The following is a 21,909-nucleotide window of genomic DNA, read 5'->3' on the forward strand; positions in this document are numbered from 1 at the left end:
TTCCCTTTCAGGCTCGTTAATTAGAATGACTCACAGAACTCAGTAAGCACGTTAGTTATTATTGTTAATTATGCAGTTAAAAAATGTTTTTTAATGTTTGGGGCCTGGGTGGCTCAGTCAGTTAAGCGTCCGACTTCAACTCAGGTCATGATCTCACGGCTTGTGAATTTGAGCCCCCTGTCGGCTCTGTGCTGACAGCCTAGAGCCTGGAAACTGCTTCTGATTCTGTGTCCCTCTCTCGCTCTGCCTCTCTCTCTTTCTCTCCCTCTCTCTCTCAAGAATAAATTAAAAAAAATTTTTTTTAATGTTTTACCTATTTTTCAGAAAGAGAGAGACACACACACACAGAGTACGAGCAGGGCAGGGTCAAAGAGAGAGGGAGACCCAGAGTCCAAAGCAGGCCCCAGGCTCTGAGCTGTCAGCACAGAGCCAGATGCGGGGCTCGAACTCCCAAACCATGAGATCATGACCTGAGCAGGAGTCGGATGCTTTAACTGACTGAGCCCCTCAGGCTCCCCTTAAGTAGGCTTCAAGCCCAGTGTGGGGCCCAACGTGGGGCTTGAACTCACAACCCTGAGAGATCAGAGCTGAGCAAGAGTCAGAAGCTCAACAGACTGAGCCACCCAGGTGTCCTGAGTTACGAAAGGGTATAAATCCGGAACAGCCGCTCAGAAAAGATGCACAGGACAAAGTATGGAGAAGGGACACGGGGCGGGGCGCTTCTGTGTCCCCTCCAGGTGCACCCCCTTCCTTGCCCCTTAATTGGCCATTGGTGATTAACTGGATCTCCAGCTCCCTGCCCTCGCTTGGGCTCACAGTCCCCGCCCTCTAGGTCTTTCGGAAGACCAGCCTCAGGAAGCACACAAAAGACACTCTTGTCACTCTAGAGATCCCAAGGGCTTTAGGAGCTGTGTGCCAGGAACCTCAGGACAAAGATCTAACATTTCTTTTTTATTGTGTCAGACAGGAACTGAGCTGGGTGTGGTGGCGAAAAGTAAAAAAAAAAAAAAAAAAATCCCTGCACTTGAGGAACTGACATATTGAAAGAGACGCTTGTTTAAGTTAAACAAGTAAATGACACAGTAGTTTCCAGTCTGGGGGCTATGAGGAGAGGGACACAGGGAAAGGGACATTAGAAATGCTGCAGAGACCCCATTCTCTCTGCCCCTCCCGATAGTATTCGGTCTCTGACTCTCAAAAATAAACATTAAAAAAATGGTGCAGCGAAGTTACAGTATTAAATGCAGGGAGGGAGGGAAGAGGGGAAGCGGGTCAATGAGAAGGTAAGATTTGCTCAAAGACCTGAAAGAGGGGTTGAGTGAGTGGAGCCGTTGGACTTCAGGCAGGGGGAACAGCCAGTGCAAAGGCCCTGAGGCGGGGGGGCCTGGTGGGTTCAAATAGCAGAAAGGCCGCTGTGACTGCAGCAGAGCAAAGTGGGAAGAGCTGAGGGGAGGGAAGTGGCAGGTCAGATCACGCAGGACCTTGTGGGCTGCAAGAGAGACGCAGCCCACAATACGCTGAGTGGGAGTCGCGGAGGGTTCTGAGGGGAGGAGCAATGGGACTCACAGGCTCCCTCTGGCTCAGTGGGGAGGACAGATCATCTTACTGGGACTAGTTGGGGCCACATCATCTCCCCCCACCACCACCATGCAGCAAACTTTCCAGGGCTAAGGGGTGGGCATGAACCCTGGCTAGAGGCAGCCCCAGACCCGAGCCTCTCTAGCCCCTGATTCCGGTTCTGCTGCAGCACACGTGGCCCTCAACCAAGCTTCTACTTGGCCGTGATTCAACCGCTCTCTTCCTGGAAACCACGTTTCACTAATGGAAACACAAAGAGCAAGTGCATCTGGGCATCACGGCTTTATTTTCTCTTGTGGCTAAAAGCGCTCATCTTTCCGAGGGGACCGCAAAGAGTCGCTTACACAGGAGAACACAGAATATGAGTGACAAAGTCGAGAGCTCACGCCGTAGTGTTTCGGGATGGAGGGGAGACACCAGTTCGTGGAGACCAAGTGTCACCCATTACTTGCCTTTCTGAGTGGGGTCGGAGGAAAAGACACAAGAACGGAATCCCTGGGGAAGCCAAAGAAAGAAAGAAAAGAAAAACAGCGGACCCCCAAATCCCAAACTGCGGTCACGGCAGTGGAAAGATGAGCCGCTGAAAGCAAGTGGTAAGAATGCAGGACCCAGCCTCCGGCCACCTCTCGGGACCCCAGTCTCCCTGGAGGAGTGGTTTTTCCCACGCCTTTGGCTTCATTTTTGTTTGTAAACTCAACGAATCTCCACACCCCTCTGCCCGCGAGCTTCGAGGACATTGGTTTCAGTTCCCCCAGAGAGTCCAGCCTCCCACCCAAAACTATAAAATAACAACTTGCACTATTTTTAGAAGCAACAAGCCAAAAAAAAAAAATCCCTCTCCTACATAACCCTAGTCTTGAGAAAACCCAGAGGCTGCTCGCCGGCTCTGTGCTACTCGAAGCTGGAGTGTTCAGAACTCTTGGGTAAACACAAGGCTTGGCCCGCGGCAGGCCCCACACGCAAGTTGGCTCACCCTGGGAGAACAGCGCTCTGATCCACCATTGTTTTGTTTTGGTTTATGTTTTCTGGCAGCAGCTTAAGAAAATGGGCTGGCCAACCGAATCTTGACAGCCCCCGGGCCTCCTAACAGGCTTCTTCCTAGCTGCCTTCGTTTCTCTTTTACACTAAAGCAACGAACACTTTTGCCTCCTGCCCCAAACCTTCCCCAAACTCACAGTGCGTGTTTCCAAAAAGTTGTCCGTTTCACCACTGTTGTCTGAGCGGCCGGCTTACAAAGGTGCCCTCACTCTGAAGCTCTGAGGGGCAGCCCTTGGTAGGGGATGAACGGGGCCCTCTAGAAAGAAACGGAATCCAGAGCTTCTGTAAAGGGAAGAGCTGAGTTAAACTTGAACCAGATCTTCCTCTCTTCCAGCAGGAGGAGGCTGAGATCTTTAAGGCTATCGGAAGTCATTTTGGCATCTGAGGCTGGGAGTGGAAAATGGACCATCTCACAGGGACTGAGTTACGGGGGCTTAGTTGGCGTGACAGGGCACAGACAGGCACCCTGCCACCGGAGTTTGACACGGAGTTGCACACGGCCTCCCGGCGGGGGCCTCCCTGCTGGCTGGGGACCCCAGTCAACCCGGGAGACTGGTTCCCAGCCCATCCCCAAGCTGTATCTGTGAATCGCGTGTGGTAACCGCTATGACACAACCCTGCCTTCTTGCCTCTTCCGCCCGAGCCTAAGGCCTCCTGGAGAGGGACTCGTCCATTAATAGGAAGCATCACATCACTGGCCCCCACCACTGGTAGGACTCAGGAAATGGACTCTGGGTCCTCAAGGGTCCTCGACGGGGAGGAGCCCAGGTCCTTCCGCCAGCAGGCCGCCAGCAAGGGCAGGCTGTGGGCGCCTTGCTCAATTTCCCTTTCTGGCAGGATGTTAAGATGTGGAAAGCCCTTGGCTTGAAACATCACCAGCCAAACGGGGTCTGGGGGAGGCAGGTGTGGGCAGGAGGGCCGGGGCTCCGGGCTCTGAGGTGAACTCGTGGCCAAACGTCCCAAGCAGGAACGCCCGGGGTTGGGCCACTCTCCGCCCAGCCTGATGCGGCCCATCATTCTAGAATTCAGCCCAAGATCAGAGATATAGTGAATAGGCCAAGACAGTGGCAGGGCTGTGGGTGATGTGGAATACTGGGGAGGCTCAGAAGGCACTTCTGGAGTCCCTGAAGCCGCAGGGGGGGGGGTGGCGGGGGGCTCTGACTTCCTGTCCCTGTAGCATGGGAAAAGCTGTTTTAATACTGCGTTCACAGGCAGACGATCCGCAGGCCAGGAGGGAAGGGTCCTCGAGGGCCAGAACCACCTCCCCGCCCTGGAAGCCTGAGGTGTGTGTGGGGGGTCCAGGGCAGGCTTGGGGCCACCCCAGGGGGACCCTGAGAAAGGAGTCGCCTTCCGCATCTCCGAGGGCGACCTCTGAGGACTCATACGCAGGAGGGAGGAGACGAGCCAGCTTGTGGACTCCAGGCGGACGGACAAGAACGACAGTTCTCCCCCAGAAGGCACTGTGGACGCCCCTCCGCCAGACGGGGGTGGGCCCCGCCGCCCTCGCTCCCTCCACTAAAATGCCTGAAAAGCAGCAAGCTCGTGCAGGCCAACAGCCCCAGACCCCGCCTGCAGGGCAGAGTCCCCAGGGTCTGGGGCTTGTGATGAGGCTGCTTCCGGCAAGATGGCGGCCATGGCGAGAAGGAGCCATGCGGGGGTCGGGGCAGCTGACGGGGGGAAGGGGGGGCCCTGAGCTAGGAAAACAGCCCTTGTGGCTCATGCCTCAGTCACAGTCCCTGCCGAGGCAGGGAGGGGCGGACGGGGGTGGGGACCCTTGTTCAGCAGCTGCAGCCGCTGGGCTCGGGGGCTGGGGTGTCCCCCAAGGCCGGGCCTTTCCCATTGCTGCCCGGACTGGAGCTGGGCTCTAGGGACTCGTTCATCTTCTCACAGATGACATCCACCAGGCGCTCGAAGACCTGCTTCACGTTGATGTTCTCCTTGGCGCTGGCCTCGAAGAACTCGAAACCTGGATGGACACAGGGCGGGAACACCAGTAAGGCCGGGCCGTGGCTTCACCCAAGCGTGGCTTCCAAGCCCAGGTCTGCCCTTCATGCAATCGCGGGACCTTGGCTGAGTGCCTCGACCCCTCAAAGCCTCAGTTTGCTCATCTGTAAGATGGGAGCGATGTGGATGCCTATAAAAACCTGTGGCGGCAGGCCCCCGGTGGACTAGTTTAAGAATCTCTTTGTCACAAAGCAGGGGCTGCAGGAGTCAGCAAGTAACGCGCCGGTGCCTGGCCGGCATGTGACGAACGGCAGGCTTCCCGGGGTCTGTGGGGCGCACACGATGCGGACCGTTCTTGGCCCACAGAACGTGCTAAAAATAGTAATAAGGAGAATAATACATACATGATATAATAATAATAAGCAGTGTTGACATCATGCCTACTGTGGGAGGCCCTTTTCTCGGCATTTTATGCAAATGAACTCATTTCATGATGCTCTGAGGGCCATGCTCTTAGAGTCCGTTTTACAGATGAGGAAACCAAGACACAGAGAGGAAAAGCCGCTTGCGTCCCAAGGCATCAGGTGCCGGAGCTGGGATTCACGGCGGGCTGCCTGCTCACATGACAACAGTTAACAAATATGAAATACGTATTTTAGGCCTAAATAAATGAATAATAATAAAGATTCCCATGGTCCCACCTTGGGCCTCGGGAGGGAGGGCACAAGGTTTCTTTGAATATATAGGTCTTTTATTTAATGTTTATTCATTTTGGAGAAAAAGAGGGAAACAGCGTGAGTGTGGGAGGGACAGAGAGAGAGGGAGACACAGAATCGGAAGCAGGCTCCAGGCTCCGAGCTGTCAGCACAGAGCCCGACGTGGGGCTTGAACCCACAAACTGTGAGATCATGACCTGAGCCGAAGTCAGAAGCTTAACCGGCTGAGCCACCCAGGTGCCCCGGGATTTTTTTTTTTAAGATTTTATTTTTAAAGTTATCTCTATACCCAACATGGGGCTCAAACTTACAACTCTAAGATCGAAAGTCGTCTGCTCTACCAACTGAGCCAGCCAGGTGCCCCTGGATATATTCTTAGCATCAGAGTGACCAACGTGTCACCTTGTCTCTCATTTTTAAAAAGCCTGTCCGGGGGCCACCTGGGAGGCTCAGACAGTTAAGCCTCTGACTCTTGGTTTGGGCTCAGGTCATAATCTCATGGTTCATGGGGTTGAGGCTGACAGCACAGAGCCTGCTTGGGATCTCTCTCTCCTTCTCTCTCTGCCCCTCTCCTGTTCTCTCTCTCAAAATAAATAAACTTGAAAAATTAAAAAAAAAAGCTTCTCCTCCCAAACATGGAAGGTAGTAAATATACTTGAGGACTTGCCTGTCATTCCTTGGCTACAAAAAGGGGGCTGCTGACTTAAAAATGAGGGTGAACACATGCCCGACAAGGCTCCCTGCACCCTGAAAGGCTGGTTCCGGCTCTGCCTAGGTCCACGGTATGTCCACACCCACCACACCTGCCAAGTTGGGCCAGAAATTCAAATGCCCACCATAGGACGCAGCACAGGGCAAACGGGCCTCTGTGCCAGCACCTGTCATGCTGGGCTATACAAATGTAATTGTAACTAAATAATTACGTGAGTAATTATCCATTTACTATCCGTCTCCGCTACCAGAATGCCAGCTCCAAGGCAGAATTTCCGTCTGCCTCGTCTGGTGTCTGGCCCAGAGCAGGTGCTCAGAGCCTACTTGCTGAATGAATGAATGGATGGCAGGGTCAGGGCATGAACTCAGATCTCTTACTCAGAGCCTAGAGATCTTCAGTCTCACCCCACTCTCCTCCTAAGCGAGACTGGAATTTCCTTATCCGTGTGCGGCTCCAACAATCTCAATTTTTTTCCTTAATACTTTTTTTCCTGATTATATATATATTTTTTAATTTTTAAAAAATGTTTTATTTATTTTTAAGAGAGAGAGAGAGACAGTGTGAGCAGAGGAGGGTCAGAGAGAGAGGGAGACACAGAATCTGAAGACAGGCTACAGGCTCTGAGCTAGCTGTCAGCACAGAGCCCGATGTGGGGCTCAAACCCACAGACTGTGAGATCATGACCTGAGCTGAAGTTAGACGCTCAACCGACTGAACCACCCAAGCTCCCCTTCCTGATTATAAATATTCAGTGGATTGGGGCGCCTGGGTGGCTCAGTTGGTTAAGCGCTCAATTTCGGCTCAGGTCATGATCTCACGGTTGGTGGGTTCCAGCCCCGAGTCGGGCTCTGTGCTGACAGCTCAGAGCCTGGAGCCTGTTTCAGATTCTGTGTCTCCTTCTTTCTCTCCCTGCCCCTCCCCCACTCATGCTCTGTTTCTCTCTGTATCAATAATAAATAAACATAAAAAGTTTTTTATAAATATTCAGTGGAGAGATCCACTGCAGAAGTTAGAAACTCCTGAAAAATATCAAGACAGAAAAGCTATTTGTGACTTTATCATTGAGAAACAATTACTGTTGGTGTTTTAATATTCAGCTTTCCGTTATATATATATATTTTTAAATGTTTTATTTATTTTTGATAGAGAGACAGAGCATGGGGGCGGGGGAGAGAAGGAGACACAGAACTGGAAGCAGGCTCCAGGCTCTGAGCTAGCCGTCAGCACAGAGCCTGACACGGGGCTCGAACCCACGAACGTGAGATCTGACCTGAGCCGAAGTCAGAGGCTTAATCGACTGAACCACCCAGGTGCCCCCCCCGTTATATTTTTTTAACATAAACAGACAACTATTGGGGTTGCGTCTGTGGGCGGCATGTGCGTACATGTGGGTGTGTCATGCTTGCGCGTCTAGTTTTTTTTATGTTTTTAAATTTTTGAGAGAGAGAGAGTGCAAGCAGGGGAGGGGCAGAGAGAAGAGAGGGAGAGAGGGCGAATCCCAAGCAGGCTCTGAGCAACACGGAGCCTGATGTGGAGCTCGAACCCACAGACTGTGAGATCATGACCTGAGCGGAAGTCAGACGCTTAACCGACTGAGCCACCCAGGCGCCCTGTTCGTCAGTAGTTTAAACTTAATGGCAGATTAGGAAGTCCCCTCAGCCCCCCTCACGAGATGTTCCCTGCGAGGTGTGTGCACAACACCCACGAGGGTCCAGCCCACCGCGGGGGCACAGCTGATCTCCCTGGCTCCCGCGGACCCGCCCCCAGCACACCTGCAAACGAGAGCCGACCCGGAGCCCCCAGAAGACACAGGGAACAGGGAGCAGGTCAAATGACACCACAAGGGAGCAGAGAGGCAAATCTCAAAAGGGAAATATCCCACGGAACAAAGACCCAGCTGGTGCAACAAACAGATGGTAAGAAGGAAAAAAAAAAAAAAAAAGAAAGGCACCTGGTGGCTCAGTGGGTCAGCCAGCCGACTTCGGCTCAGGTCATGATAGCATGTTCGTGGGTTCGAGCCCTGCGTCGGGCTCTGTGCTGACAGCTCAGAGCCTGGCACCTGCTTCGGATTCTGGGTCTCCCTCTCTCTCTGACCCTCCCCTGCTTGCACTGTCTCTGTCTCTCAAAAATAAAGAAACATTAAAAAATACATATGTGGTAGAGCTATGACTTGAGAGAGAGGGAGAGAGAGAGAGAGAGAGAGAGAGAGAGAACTGTTACAGTCCAGGGTCCCTGACCTTACTCTGTAAAGGGCCAGATAGTAAACATTTCAGGATTTGCGGGCCGTTATGTGGCGCCTAGAGTTTTATGGACAAAGCACCAACAACAGTTCACAACCGTGCTAACGCTCATGCGATCTACACGCGGGCACGGCTGCGCTAACGGCTTCGTACGTTGTAACTCATTTAACGCCTGTGACAACTGGATGAGGTGAGGCTGTTCTGAGATCCATTTCACACAGAGGTGGTCCAGAGGGCTGAAGTTACCAATACAAGATCGCCAAGCGATCGAGAAATAATACGAGTTAATGTTCAGTATCGGCTTATTTCGTTTTTCTAACGCCGCTACGAAGGACACGGTTTTCCCGGTTTCCCAGGTGGAGAAATGGAAGCGAAGAGAGGGGGAGGCGACGTGTCCAAGGTCACACCACAGTGGCTTGTGGAATGGGATTCTAGCTCCTGAGTCAGGGTCCTTAACCCACCCTCTCCTACAGTGGTTCCACTGTCTCCTGCAAGGGGAGTCCTGGGGAGGGCTTAGAATACTAGAACGTTCCAGGCCAGATTTCCTTTGAGCTTAAGTTTCCATTTGCCCGATTCAAAAAGGTAGGCTGAAAAATTCCTCCTTCTGTCTTCGTGCCCTGGCCCCCGGTTCTCAGACACACACAGGTCACTGCCATTACTAGATCCTTCTGTATCCTCCCAGAGTTCCCTCAGGCAAACATAAATACATATTCTTACTCTTAGCCTTTTTATACACTAATGCAGGGGTCAGAAAACTTCAAGTCACAGGCAAGGTCTGGCCTGTTGCCTATTTTTATAAACAAAGTTTTGATGACAGTCACACTCATTCATTCATTTCTTTTCTCTGGCAGTTTTCAAGCAGAGCTGAGTGGCGACAGAGACCCCAGGACTGAAAATACTTCCTATCTGGCCCTTTCAGGAAAGATTTGCTGATGGGCCACGTGGGTGGCTCAGGCAGTAGATGTCCAACTCTAGGTTTCAGCTTAGGTCATGATCTCTCAGGGTTGTGAGTTCAAGCCCCGTGGTGGGCCCCACGCTGGGCTCGAAGCCTACTTACGGGGCACCTGGGGGACTCAGTCAGTTAAAGCATCTGACCTCAGCTCAGGTCATAATCTCATGGTTCATGAGTTCAAGCCCTGCATCGGGCTCTGTGCTGACAGCTCAGAGCCTGGAGCCTGCTTGGGATTCTGTGTCTCCCTCTCTCTCTCTGCTCCTCCCCTGCTCACGCTGTCTCTCTTTCTCTCAAAAAAAAAATAAAACACTAAAAAATTAAAACCAGCAACAACATTTGCTGAGCCACGGACTAAAGGAAGCAGCCAAGCTCACTCTTCTGCAGTCTGCTTTGTCCACTTCAGCACAGAGCCTGGAGATCTTGCGCAGCACAGCATAACGGCCGCGCTGCCCTTTTTCGCCCCTGTGTCGTATTCCACCACGTGACTCTACTACATGTTTGGCCGCTTCCCCCACTGAGAGATATTTAAGAGGTTACCAAGATTCCCCTCCTGCCAACGGTGCTGTGATCTGATAAACCTGCCACTTCCCACGTGGGCGGCGTGTTTGCAGGATAAATTTCCAGGAATGTTTTGGGGGAGGGAGATGGAAATATCTGTAACCGAATTCTCTGAAAGTAAATGCGGAAGGTGGCATACATGTGGGTATTTTTCCGACCAGATCCTCAAAGGGGAAAGGGTGGCTGACTGTGGTTGCGCCTGAACCCAAGCGTGGGGACTGGGTTTGGCCTGAGAGGCCCAGGGCCTGGGGCCCAGGCTGGGCACTAACCAAGGTCATCAGCGAGCCTCCGGCCCTCTTCAGTAGGCACAACACGCTCATCTTCCAGGTCGCACTTGTTCCCCACAAGGATGACTTGAGCGTTGTCCCAGGAGTAGGTCTTGATCTGTGTGGCCCTGTGGAGTGGGAGGGGCTTTAGGCAGGAATTAAGGGTCAGGGTGAGAGGGCGACGGTCCGCGTGTCAGTGGTCAGCACTCACCAGTCCTGCACAGCGGTGAAGGACTCCTGGTTGGCAACGTCGTACATGAGCAGGAAGCCCATGGCCCCGCGGTAGTACGCTGTGGTGATCGTTCGGTAGCGCTCCTGGCCCGCGGTGTCCTAGGAACACGGCAGGGTCAGGTGACAAGAAGCTACTCTGCTTCTCGCCCCACCCCTGCAGGGCCCTAAGTGGGGCACCACCCGGTGCTTGTAGCCGGAGTCTGAGGGAAGACACAGCCCCGCCCTTGAGGAATTCCCAGTCTGAGGGGTCAGTGCCTCTCAGACTTGTATGTAAGCCCCTTGACCTCATCTCCAAGACCAAACTTGGTGACCACAGCCAAGGGCTGCCTGGGTCAGAGAGTACCATCTTGACGCAGACACCCCGGTGCCACCACGACGCTCGTCACCAGCAGCCACACTGGGAGCAAGAGCATGTCTCTGAAGAGCACAGAGGCTCAGTGGGGGGGACCCTGAGCTCGCCCCTGTGATGGGACCCAAACCTCTTCCCCCCGTGGGTCACCAGGATGTCTAATGCCTTGGTCGGTACCATCTGCCCCTCAGACCCCACAGGGCAGAGCATGTGCCTTTCATCCTGATGAATTCAGCTCATAGATAAGGTCCCCCTCCTCTTCAATCTACCCCAAGCCCCCTCCCCAGCTCTGGGCCACTCTCCCTCACCCTGGACCCCTCCCCACAGCCCTACACCCTATCACAGACATCCTTGGAGGGACCCCAGGCCCTCCCGGGCCTTCGGACAGACTCCTGTCCCCTGGCACAGACCCACAGCAGCCGCCTGGCCCACCCAGATCTGCAGCTTGATCCTCTTGTCATGGCGATAGACCGTCTTGACCTTGAAGTCAATGCCCACGGTGCTGACGAAGGCAGGCGTGAAGGAGTCGTCCGCGTAGCGGAACAGGAAAGAAGTCTTGCCCACGCTGCTGTTGCCAATGAGAAGCAGCTTAAACATGTAGTCGAAGTTCTGGTCTGCTGCGTCCCGTGGGCCAGTGGGGGGGTCTCCGGCCGATGCCATCTTGGCAGGGAGCCTCCCGGCGGGGGGGGGGGGGGGGGGGGGGGGGGGGGGGGGGGGGGGGCAGCGGGGGAAGGGCTGAAGCCCTGCAGAACAGAAAAACATCAGGAATGGCTCCAATGAATACACCAGACCTGGATTCAGATCCTCACTCTGCCACTTGGTGGCTAAGTGGCCTCAGATACATCACTTGCTCTCTGCGGGCCTCGGTGTGCTCTTCTGGAAAACGGGGACATTTAGCAAGTGCTAGGGTCCAGGTGGTGGGGGACACATGGGGTGCCTCTTCTGGCCACTGAGGAACCAGACCCTGCAGAAGGTGCGGGTGTGGACTTTACCCCACGGTGAGCAGCTGGCCTGGCCCAGGTGTGAGCTGGGGGGGAGGGGGGCCCCTGCCAGCTGGTGGATAGAGCCCCCCCTCAGGGCTTGGGTGTTGACTTTGGCAGGGACACCTGCTGTGACACCCCCCTCCAAAGCGGAGTTTAACCCCTTCCCTGACCTCCATGGGCACCGGGGTTTCAGAGGACACAGCCCACGCCTAAAGCCCAGCTCTCCCCTCAAATGGGTACTGCCACCTTGTTTGTCAAAGGGGTGGACCCCTCTCCCTCGGGCAGGGCTGACTCACCTGGGCCCACAGAGGCTGCAGTGACAGTCCCCAACTCCAAGGAAGCCATATAAGAGCCCTACCACCACCCCTCCACCCCTGATCCTTCCTTTCCTGGCAATCTGTCCCCACAGCTGTGCCACTTCATCTGCACCAGGGACACCCCCTCAGCCCTCACTGCCTCCCTAGGCCTCAGTTTCCCCCAGCTGTCCGTGGCTACTCCCTGAGCGGCACCAGGAGGCTCCTGGAGGCCTGGCTGAAAGGAAGGCACAGTGGCGGAGGAACCCTTAGCAAACCTATTTCTCAACTGCCTGTGGGGCTTTTTCCCATTTTAAAAGAGGACCGAACCCGGGCCCTTTCCTGCCCAGCCCTCGGCCCCACCCGGTGTTCCGGGAGAACGAGTTCGAGGAGGGGAAGACAAGGGGCAGGAAGCCTTTCCCCATGCTGGGCAGGGCCGCCAGGCTGGGGCCCTTACCCCACCCCCAGCCCCTGCCCACCTGTCGACCAGTGCCACCTCTTCCTGACCATCTGCCCACCCTCGCTCACGCCTGGCGCTGGACAGGGGTCCCCGGCGGGCTCGGCCCTGTCCCCCTGCTGGATTCGGGGCGCCCCCGCCGGTGCAGGGGGGCTCAGGAGCTTCCTCCCATCACCATATGGTCCCATCTCCTGTTCCCAGCTGGACTCTCCGCCCCGCCCGCGCCCCATTAACACTCCCCGAGGAGCCCAGCTGGGTGGGGGCGGGGGAAGAGGCGTTTCCCCCTCCCTTCGCCTTTGTTCCCCGGGGCCCCGGGCCCTCCCTCTAGCCCCCCTGGACCCCCCAGACCTGCTGGGAAGCGGATGTACGGGGCAGGCTGCGCTCCCTCGGAAGGGGTCGCTTCGCGTGGGGGAGGTGCTACCCGCGGGCGTTTGTCCTCCGAACTCGCTGCGGCCTGGCCCCAGCCCCGACGCCGACCCCGCAGCCGCCGCCGACGCCACCGCAGCTGCCCGCAGCAACCCGGATCCCGCGCCGGCTCCGCCCAGGCTGGGGAGGAGGGGCGGCTCCCGGGAGGGGGCGGGGCCGAGTCCGGGGCGGGGCTTGTAAAAGCCGGGCGCTGAGCGGTGGGGCGGGGCGCGGGGTCTGGAAGCCGCACTGAGCTTGGAGCCGTCTAGTGCCCTCCCGTCACCAATAAACTTTTCATTCTTCCTAACTGTACGTAGAGCTCCTACGACGTGCACAGAAATGAAGAGCGTGGGATCTGGAGTCAAGTTCGAATCCCCGCTCCGTCAATTTCTAGTTCGGTTTAACTCTGGCCGAGTTCCTCAACCTCGCAGGCCTCTTTCCCCATCCGTCCCGGGGTCCGGGACCAGAGTCCCTGCCTCATGGCGCTGTGTGGGGGCTCAGATCTGACTCAGTGTTTGTAAAGTGCAATGCCTGACCCTCAAGCGGGCTGGGGCCCTGCGAAATACGCTTCCGGGCCCTTAGAACGACATTTTTACAGTGAAGGAAATGGAGGCTCAGTGCCGGGCAGCCCCTTGCGGGAGGCCACACACTATGGAAAGTTGGCATCCACGCCCAGCCGAGGCTCCAGAGTTTTCTTCAAGCCATGAGAGGACCTGCAGGCTTTGCTGGGGCTCATACCCGACCAACTGCACCTGAAGCCACATCTCTGAGTCCCCGTTGCTTACCCGGAACAGAAAGTAGCTCCCTCCCAGGGCTGCCACGTGGGTGCATGCCTCATGGATGCCTCGGAGAGGGCCGGCGTAGGATGAGTGACAAGCTGTCCCCAAATCTCTATGGCATTTAACATCCAACGCGTGCTTCTCACCCACACCGGTCATGGTGGTGACCGGAGCACAGGGGTCGTGATAGCTAACATTCCAAATCATCAGGCAGCGGGATCGGGGTAGCGAAGGCCCCTGCTCTCCCTTGACCCACGCCTCTGCCTGCTTTCCAGTTAGAGAAAAACGACAGCAGCCATTTCCAAAGACGTGTTTATTGACCTTGGGGCCCCCAGCAGGGCCAGAGAGGCAGCGGGTGCTAGAGGCTCCTGAGGCCCAGGGCAAGGCCTGCAAGGCACAGCCCATTGCTCAAGAGGCAGCCCAGATTGCAGAGGGAGGACAGGCCGTGGTAACGGAAAAAGGTCTGGCGGAGGACCCTGTACTTGGGGTCCTGCTCTCGCAGCTGGCGGTAGAGGTCTGGGCCCTGGTGGCTGCCAGGCACCTCCCCACCCAGGCCCCGCTCCTTCTCCACCGCGTGCAGGGCCCACATGGCAGCTGTGGTGCGGGGCTCCAGCCAGCGGGCGTTGATGGTGGACAGCGCCAGGCTCAGAAACAGCAGGCAGAGCTGGGGGTGGGGGTGGAAGGACAAGGTGAGTCATGCCTGGGAGGCAGGAGGGGTCCTGGGGAGGGTCCTCCCGCATCCTCAAAAGCCCAGTAGGGGATGGGAGACCGCATTAGGTCAAAGCTAGGCCTCCCTCTCCTTCCCCACACCCAGCCTAGAGGCCCTGACCAGAGCTCCAGCTCTCAGTCCCTGAAACCTGCAGATCCCAAGGGAAGGCTCCATCACCGTGTCCTCTATTTCCCCCAAAACCTCCTGAGCCTCTCTTCCTCATATACCCAGACTGGAAGTTTCCACAACACAGCTTTGTCTCCTCCCCTCCTGTTCCCCAAAACCGAGGGTATCCCAGGGGCAGAACCTCTCTTTCCCAAACTGAGACAGAGCACCATAACCCTTCCCTCCAAAAGAGAGCCTAAGATGGGGCCCATCTCCTCTGTGGGCCCCGCTCAGGCTCCAGAAGCCGGGGTTGGGCCCACAGAGAATGAAGAAAAAGTCCTGTTAAGTTCTAGTTACACATAGTCCTATCCTGTCTCAATGGGATTATTCTTGAAATCTTTGTCAGGCCTCACCTGCCCACATCTGTGGAACATAATGGGGGCAGGGGGAGGGCGGGATAGAGAAATAGGAGAGGCAGAGATGGTCCCCTGCCTTGTGGCTGGGAGAAAGTGTGGACGGGAGTGGGGAACTGTAAATTCCCAGTCAGGCTGGTTTTTAAACAATGAGCTGGGGTCACTGCCCCAACCTAGCTGAGTCACCACAACTTGGCAGCAGGCCTAGCCAGGGGAAAGACAGAGCAGCAGCCAGCAGAGAGACACTGGGGGATAGACAGGATTACTAGAGATGGTTGTGCAGGCTGTGCACTGCTCAAGGGTATCCAGAGCCCAGCTTTGTGCCCACCAGGAAGGTGCAGTTGCTTGTTTTTTGTTTTTGTTTTTAATTCTCACAAAGGTGTAGCCATAGGTGCTCAGTGGGGTCCTGGGAATGAATCACCAGAGGCTAGTGGAGCCCAAGCCCGCATACCTGGCTGGCTTCCCAGAATGTGAGGTGAGCCCAGGCATGTTGTGAAGCCAAGATGCAGAGGTTGATGAAGGCACAGCCCATGGAGATGTGAAAGTAGAAGGGGAAGAGTTTGCTCTGCACGGCGCCGAAGGTATGTCGGGGAAGGCTTCGGAAAAGCAGGAAGCCTGTGGGGTGCAAGGGACCACATGCCTGTTAGGACACTTCCAGGCCCCCCTCTCATTCCTGTCTCCACCCCAGGTACCCATGATGTCCAGGTGGAGGGTCCCTACCTGAGACGAAGGTCACCCACATTTGCATGCCCCAGGCACCTGACAAGACCAGTAGATGGACCATCTTAGTCAGGCTTCCAGGATTCCCACCTTCCTCCATCTTGCAGGCCTGGGAAAGAGGCACCGGATGGCTCAGAGTTTTACCTTTGCCCCATGGTCTTCAGCCTGTGAGCCTGCTCAAGGCCAGGTCACTGGCCAACCCAGCAGAGATCAAGAGATACCAGCTCGGGAATGGGGGTGGGGAAGACCAGAACAGTCCTGTGACAACCTCCAACCTCATCTCTCCAAATGTCAGCCCTCAAGATCTCAGGCTCTCTGGACCCCAGCCTCCACGCCTCCTCCGAAAGCCGAAAATTTCAGTTAGGCCCCGCAGCACACACTCACAGCCCTGGGTATTCAGAGGTCTTTCTAGTGATTCGCCCCTAAATCCGGTTAGGGACCTAATTCTGACGGTAAAGAATCCTGCTCTCGACTCAGGATCCCAGGTATCACTACGAAAATCCCCATAGCACCCCCGGAGATCCCGTCTAGTCTTGGGAAACCTCAAATCTCATCCCGAGGACACCGACCCTACCACTGCACCCAGACCTCAACCCGCAGCACCCAGAAGTCCGAGAATGGAGGCACCCAGGCCGGAACTTGTAGGCCAGGTGGGCTGGGCCTGCTACCTCGCTCCCGCGCTCCCAGGGGACCGCAAACCTCTTCGGCCCCTTCTCAAGAATTCATCCCGCCTCCTAGAGAAACCGGTAACCAATTGGATCTTAGATCTGCCGCCTCCCGTACCACCCTCTTAGATACTGACTAATCGATTAGCGGAAACCAGCCTGGAATCCTGCCCCCTTGACTAGATGTTATCCAATTACACCGCGGCTCCTAAGATCGGCGGAAGCAGGAAGGCGCCAATGAGGCCTTTGGCTGCATCGACGGGGGCGGAGCTAAGGTGTCAGACACACCCCTCTCTGTGACTCTACCTTTAGGCTTTGCGCGTTTTAATGCGATGGTGTCCCCACGGGATCAAATTTCAGCGTCACAGCTGAGGACTGGCTTTGCGGTCCCTGAGGGGAGAGCATGAGCAGGAGGTGGTATGTGGTAGGCGGGGGTGCAAGGGGGTAGGGAGCCCACCAGGCAATGGATTCTCGGCCCGGGGGGTGGGGCTCAGGCTAATGGCCCCGCCCCCTTCCCTAAGAATTCTCCCCGGGATAGCGGGAGAAACCGCTACTGTGGGAGCGGTAGGAGGAAAGTTATGGGGGAAGGGAGAGAGGGGCTCGACTGGGGACTCGCCTGTAGTTGGCACTCAGAAATGCATCTTTCCTTTTAACCTTAAAGCCTCCCACGGCTCCTATGGTTTCCCAGGGTCTCAGCGTGACGTTCGAGGACAGTTTCCCACTACTGTATGTCAGGCACTGGCATAGATTAATTCACTTAATCACAACAACCCAGTAAGGTGGATATAGTATGACATCGAGTTTTATAGTTGGAGACGTTGAGGCATGGAGAGGTTCAAGAACTCTCTAACATCACACAGCCAGGAAAGGGCAGAGCTAGCATTGGAACCCAGGCCACCCAGCTGGAGAGTCTCCGGAGACAGTGATTCTTGAAGGGGTAGCCTGGAACATTTCGGGCAGAAGAAAAGCTCCTAAACGGGTTTTAAGACCCAGTGAGTGCATATGGTGGTGCCCAGCCCTCAGTGAGGTGCTCGGAACATATGAGCTTTAAAAAAATGATTAAAGAGATTTTACAAAGCAAATGTTGAGTAGAGTTTTGAAGGGCATATAGGAGTGTTTTAGGAGGTCTAGGGCCAGAGGAAGGGCACCAGCCAGCCCAGAAAGAGCAGAAGGGAAAGCCCTAGAGTGTGGGTTTTCTGGCTGAATGTGGCTCAGGACAGAATGCCCTTCACCTAGAAGTTTCCCCAGGCAGACGTGTCCCAGGTCTCCATCGGTACCAGCTCTGACAACACTGGAATGTTGAACAGAGGGCATGAATGTGAGACCCAGAGCTGTGTTCTTAAACTCCCCTGCTTGGCTTTCAATGCCTTGCTTGAGCTGCCCCAACCTACCGCTTTCTCTTGGCCCCCACCTTCAGCCATCCTGAATTTACCAGCACAGAGCACGTTCTTCCACGCCTCCAAGCTTTTGCAACACGCTGTTCCCTGCCAGGAATGCCCTTCCTTTAGTGCCCAACGCTAAGATCCTTTTTTGTTTTTAGGCTCTTCTGAGGCCTCAGTTTCTCCTGTGGGGGGTCTTCTGGATCCTTCTCACTACCCAGCCCAATGCCGGGGGCTGGGATCATCTTTCATCTGGCTTCTGCTCCTGCCTGGGAAGCCTTGTGTTCAGGGCTGAGGCCTCTCTGGGGTATTAGGGGAGGTCTGGGAGTGTCAGGACATGGGGGCTGGTCTCAGTGCAGCCCCCTGTCCCCCCTTGTTGAAGCGACCCTCTTCTGGCTGGCCTACCCCAGGACCCTGACTACTCTCTGTCCTGCTACTGCTCATCTCCCTTGCCCTCCAACGCGTGTTTGCCTACGAACGGGAAGTGTGACAAGTACTGGGGTGTGTTGAGGGGCTTCCCTAGGGCTGGGGAGCTGGGTGGGGCTGGAGTGCTCTGGGTTGGCCCCAGAAAGCCCTCTCACCCTTTCATTCCACCCACCCCCCTCCATTCAGACTTATCCTCAGACAAGACCTTGAACTATACGATTCACTGGTCCAGGACCTCAGAGCCAGAGATCTTGGAGCCAGCTGCTTCTGAGAACACAGTACAAAACTCCAGTCTAGACTGGAGGCCTAGGAGGGACTCAGGACCTCGGTCGTATGGGTCTCCCCTCATCCAGAACCCAGACTCACAGGAGCAATCTAATGACCAGGACCTGAAGAAGCATCACAGTATCACTAAGGTCACCCCCACCCGGGAAACCCCTCCTGGCCACACCACAGTCTACTGCTCCAGGGCTTAGGGAGGGGGCCATGGGGGCCAGGGCGGGGTCCTCCTCATGATATGTATCTTCAGCACCCTGAACAGCACCCAGTGCTCAGCCAGCCCACACTAAAAATGTCTTTAATGAACGGAAGAAGGGATGAATGGAACGGATGCACGTTTGTCTCTTTGTCAGGTCTTGTCTCTGACTGTTTCTGGGTATGACGTACCTGTGTGTCCGTGGTTGTGGTTGTGTGTCTGAGATGGATGTGGGTGGATGCCCTGGGTCTTACCACCTGGCGTCCCTGGCTGTGTCCGAGCTTCTGTGGCTGTAGTTGTGCTTCGACAATCATGTGTGGTTGTGCTTCGGCGCTGTGGAGCTCCCCACAGACGTGGTCTGTGTTGTCTGCCCTTAAAGAGGAGGGCCGTTGCCTGAGCCCAAGCCAGGGACAGGGCTCCGCAGGCACGTGCCCTCGGGGCAGCCCCCAGGCGCGCGCAGGTAGGGGGCAAGCCACACAAATGTACTCCTGACCATGTGTGGGCCAGTGTGGGGTGGGCGGTGGTGCAGCACATGCATAGAGGCAGCTTTCCCTGCATGCGGGGTCTGGGGCACCCAGCACTCAGCAGACCCGACTCATGCCCAGCCCCCACACACAATGGGTTGGGGTGAGCAGGGAGAAGCACAGAGATGAAGTTCTACTCCCCTCATGTCCCTGTTTCCTAGAAGCCCTTGGAGACCAGCACGTCCAAAGTCAAAGGTGAGAACCCTCCTTCCCAAAAAGACTATGTGTGGAAGACCTGCCAGTTCTTCCCTGCAGCCTCGGCCCTCACCTGGGAGGAGCTGCACCATTGCTGCCCAATTACCCCTGCCCCATCATCAGCTGGAGTTTTGCCCCTGACCTTGTCCTGCCCTCCTGCCTCTACCTCAGCCTCTACAGACCCTAGCTCGTTACTTTGCCCCTGCCCCTCACCCTCTCCTGAGCTTCTGCTGACCCCTGACCGTACCTTGCCCCTGCCCCCACCCCTCCTAGCCTTGTCTGACCCCCATCTCTGCTCATAGCTAAGTCCACCACGATGATTCCTGACTTCCAGAAGCACTTGCGATGCGAACTGGAGTCACTCAAGAGCCAACTACAGGCCCAGACCAAGGTGTGAGTCACCTCTGCCCTGCCCTCAGCAACCTCTGGCCCTGTCCGCCTGCTCCCTGCCCCTGTCCCCAAGCCTGACCTCTTCCTCGCAGGCCTTCGAGTTCCTGAACCACTCAGTGACCATGTTGGAGAAGGAGAGCTGCCTGCAGCAAATCAAGATTCAGCAGCTTGAAGGTGAGGACTAGCCGAGGGTCAAAGTCAGGCCGGAGGCTGGCCCTGTTGGGGTCAGCTGGGTTAGCCCAAGGTGAAAGAAGGTGGGTGAAGAGGGTCAGGGTCAGGGTCTGGCCAGGGTTAGGGAAAGCTGGATTCGAAGCTGGGGCGCAGGTGTGGCTGGGGCTCAGTCAAGATCCCAACCTAATCTGCAGAGGTGCTGAGACCCATAAGCCAGACGGAGGAGGGATGCAAGTGGGGCGTGGAGCAGGGGCCGCAGGGGCTGTACGGGGCCCTGGCCCAAGGCCTGCAAGGGCTACAGAAGACCCTGCGTGACAGTGAGGAGGTACAGAGGGCCCGCACCACTCGCTGCCTGAAGCTGCTGGCCCAAGAGATCCGGGACAGGTGGGCATGGTCAGGAGGGCAGCCTGCAAGCTGTGGGAGAGACGGGAGGCCAGGGAGAGGGAACCGAATGTGGGCTGAGGCAGGTGGGAGAGGCCTGAGCAAGGAGGCCTGGGGACTGTGGAAGGCTTGGGGGACAAGACGAGGGGATGAAGAGGCAGTGAAGCAGTGGGGGGGGGGCGGGGTGGAGCTGGAGGCCAGAAGGCAGGGAAGACAGGAAGCCAGGGTATCAGAAAACTGGAGGTGATACGGGAAGCTGGAAGAAGGAGAGATTGAGGGTGGGAAAGTATGGGAGGCCAGAGGGGCAGAAGGCGGGGAGATGGAGGCGAGGCAACGAGAGGCTGAGGCAATGGGAGGCTGGAGGTCAGGAGGAGAGGACCAGGGGGAAGGACTGGAGATAGGGGGTAAAGGGGGCTGGCAGGGTGGGGGAAGGGACCAACCCTGGGTAGATGGGTGGTTGAACAGCTAGGAACATGGGAGTTGGAGGAAGCTTGAGGAGTCAGGTTGGCAAACAGGAGGGCAGAAGGCCAGAAAATAGGAGACCAAAGGCTGAGCAGGGACTGTGGGTCTAGGCTGCACTGTCCCCTCAGCAAGAAGTTCCTGTGGGAGGAGCTGGAGTTGGTGCGGGAGGAGGTGACCTTCATCTATCAGAAGCTCCGTGAGTGCCCAGAGCCCACAGCCAGGAGAGGGGGTCCTTCTGCAGCTCTGGCCCCCCTGAGTCCCCTCCCCCTACAGAGGCTCAGGAGGATGAGATCACGGAGAACCTGATGAACATCCAGAAGATGCAGAAGACGCAGGTGAAGTGTCGCAAGGTGGGCAGAGAGGACGAGACCCCGTGGGAGTGGGGAGCAGGGGGGCAGGGGGGGAATCTCTGTCGGCTTCCACCAACGAACTGGAGCTGGAAGGCCTGGGTTCAAATCTCAGCTCTGCCACCTACTGCTCTGTGACTGTGGTCAAGGCACTTCATCCCTCTGGGCCTCAGTTTCCTCATCTATATAATGGGTATAACAACCCATCCCTACCCGAAGGGGTAGCTGCATGAACTGAATGTTAAACACATTGAGGGCAGCCTGATGTGTAATAAGTGCTATATAGTGGACGTTTTTCACCACTGTCATCGTTAGCACTATTGTTATCTCACACACATCTCCCGCCATCCATCCCCACCTCGGCCCCAGGTCCTGACCAAGATGAAACAGCAGGGGCATGAGACATCCAACTGGCCGGAGACTGAGGAGATGCCACCAGGAGGCAATGGCTCCTGGAGGGATGACCTCCAAAAGGAGCTGAGTGACATATGGTGATGCCCTGCTCCCACTCTAACCTCTGATCCTCACCTGCCCTGCCCCCTCACCAGTCAGATCAAGCAGCAACCGACCACCAGAATGTGGAACCCACTCGAGTCCAGATGTCCCTCTCCTCCTAGGCCTGACTTCTACCTCTGTCCCCACCATGGCCCCCCTGCCCCAGCCCTGAGCAGCCAGGAGTCCGCCAGGGCCCCCAGCTCCCCATCTCCCTGCAGGTCTGCGGTGCACCTGCTGCAGAACTCCTTTGATATCTTCGTCATGTCCGCAGGGGGCCGCCTCAGGGCCTCGAACCTCCGGGGTGAGGGGGATGAGGTGCCCTCTGGGGTGTGTGGGGGGTTCATTCTCCAGTTTCACACATAGGGGTCATGTTCAGAGGCCATACTTGAGGGGTCATATTAAGGATTTCCATCCAGGGATCACTCAGGGTCAATGGGATCTTTGTAAAGGATCAGTGGGGCAAAATTCAGGGGTCACTGAGGTCATGTTGGGTCACATTCAAGTGACATAATCAAGGGGCTCTGGCCCTTGATCATGATGCCACTCAAGGG

General features: G+C 56.1%; 3 protein-coding genes across 7 annotated transcripts in view; 1 reads left to right on the forward strand and 2 right to left on the reverse strand.

Moving 5' to 3' along the window:
* Positions 1-1,841: 1,841 nt before the first annotated feature.
* RAB3D (RAB3D, member RAS oncogene family) lies at positions 1,842-11,268 on the reverse strand. Its single transcript, XM_029918327.1, has 4 exons — positions 11,017-11,268; positions 10,216-10,334; positions 10,008-10,132; positions 1,842-4,582 (listed from the first exon to the last, which is right to left on the reverse strand). Exons 1-4 carry the CDS (start codon positions 11,242-11,244, stop codon positions 4,395-4,397), a joined length of 660 nt encoding a protein of 219 aa, XP_029774187.1. The 5' UTR covers positions 11,245-11,268; the 3' UTR covers positions 1,842-4,394.
* Positions 11,269-13,796: 2,528 nt separating this feature from the next.
* On the reverse strand, positions 13,797-16,352 carry TMEM205 (transmembrane protein 205). 5 transcript variants are annotated; one of them, XM_029918839.1, is made up of 4 exons: positions 16,251-16,352; positions 15,449-15,557; positions 15,180-15,343; positions 13,797-14,165 (listed from the first exon to the last, which is right to left on the reverse strand). In XM_029918839.1, the coding sequence occupies exons 2-4, from the start codon at positions 15,546-15,548 to the stop codon at positions 13,860-13,862; spliced, it is 570 nt and encodes a 189-aa protein (XP_029774699.1). In that variant the 5' UTR covers positions 15,549-15,557; positions 16,251-16,352; the 3' UTR covers positions 13,797-13,859. The 5 variants fall into 5 exon arrangements, with proteins under 5 accessions (XP_029774699.1, XP_029774701.1, XP_029774698.1 ...); XM_029918841.1 differs by lacking the exon at positions 16,251-16,352 and adding an exon at positions 16,148-16,222; XM_029918838.1 differs by lacking the exon at positions 16,251-16,352 and adding an exon at positions 16,117-16,200.
* Positions 16,353-16,422: 70 nt separating this feature from the next.
* The window catches only part of CCDC159 (coiled-coil domain containing 159), a 7,830-nt gene continuing 2,343 nt past the window's right edge, over positions 16,423-21,909 (forward strand). The window contains exons 1-11 of the mRNA XM_029916595.1: positions 16,423-16,530; positions 17,875-17,993; positions 18,105-18,334; positions 19,079-19,112; positions 19,415-19,503; positions 19,595-19,676; positions 19,868-20,057; positions 20,645-20,712; positions 20,790-20,866; positions 21,233-21,354; positions 21,577-21,685. Of these exons, the coding sequence (XP_029772455.1) occupies positions 16,517-16,530; positions 17,875-17,993; positions 18,105-18,334; positions 19,079-19,112; positions 19,415-19,503; positions 19,595-19,676; positions 19,868-20,057; positions 20,645-20,712; positions 20,790-20,866; positions 21,233-21,354; positions 21,577-21,685 (1,134 nt within the window). The 5' untranslated portion in view covers positions 16,423-16,516. The remainder of the gene's footprint in view (positions 16,531-17,874; positions 17,994-18,104; positions 18,335-19,078; positions 19,113-19,414; positions 19,504-19,594; positions 19,677-19,867; positions 20,058-20,644; positions 20,713-20,789; positions 20,867-21,232; positions 21,355-21,576; positions 21,686-21,909) is intronic.

The sequence above is a fragment of the Suricata suricatta genome, chromosome 12 (genome assembly GCF_006229205.1).
Source record: "Suricata suricatta isolate VVHF042 chromosome 12, meerkat_22Aug2017_6uvM2_HiC, whole genome shotgun sequence".
Taxonomy (NCBI): Eukaryota; Metazoa; Chordata; class Mammalia; order Carnivora; family Herpestidae; genus Suricata; species Suricata suricatta.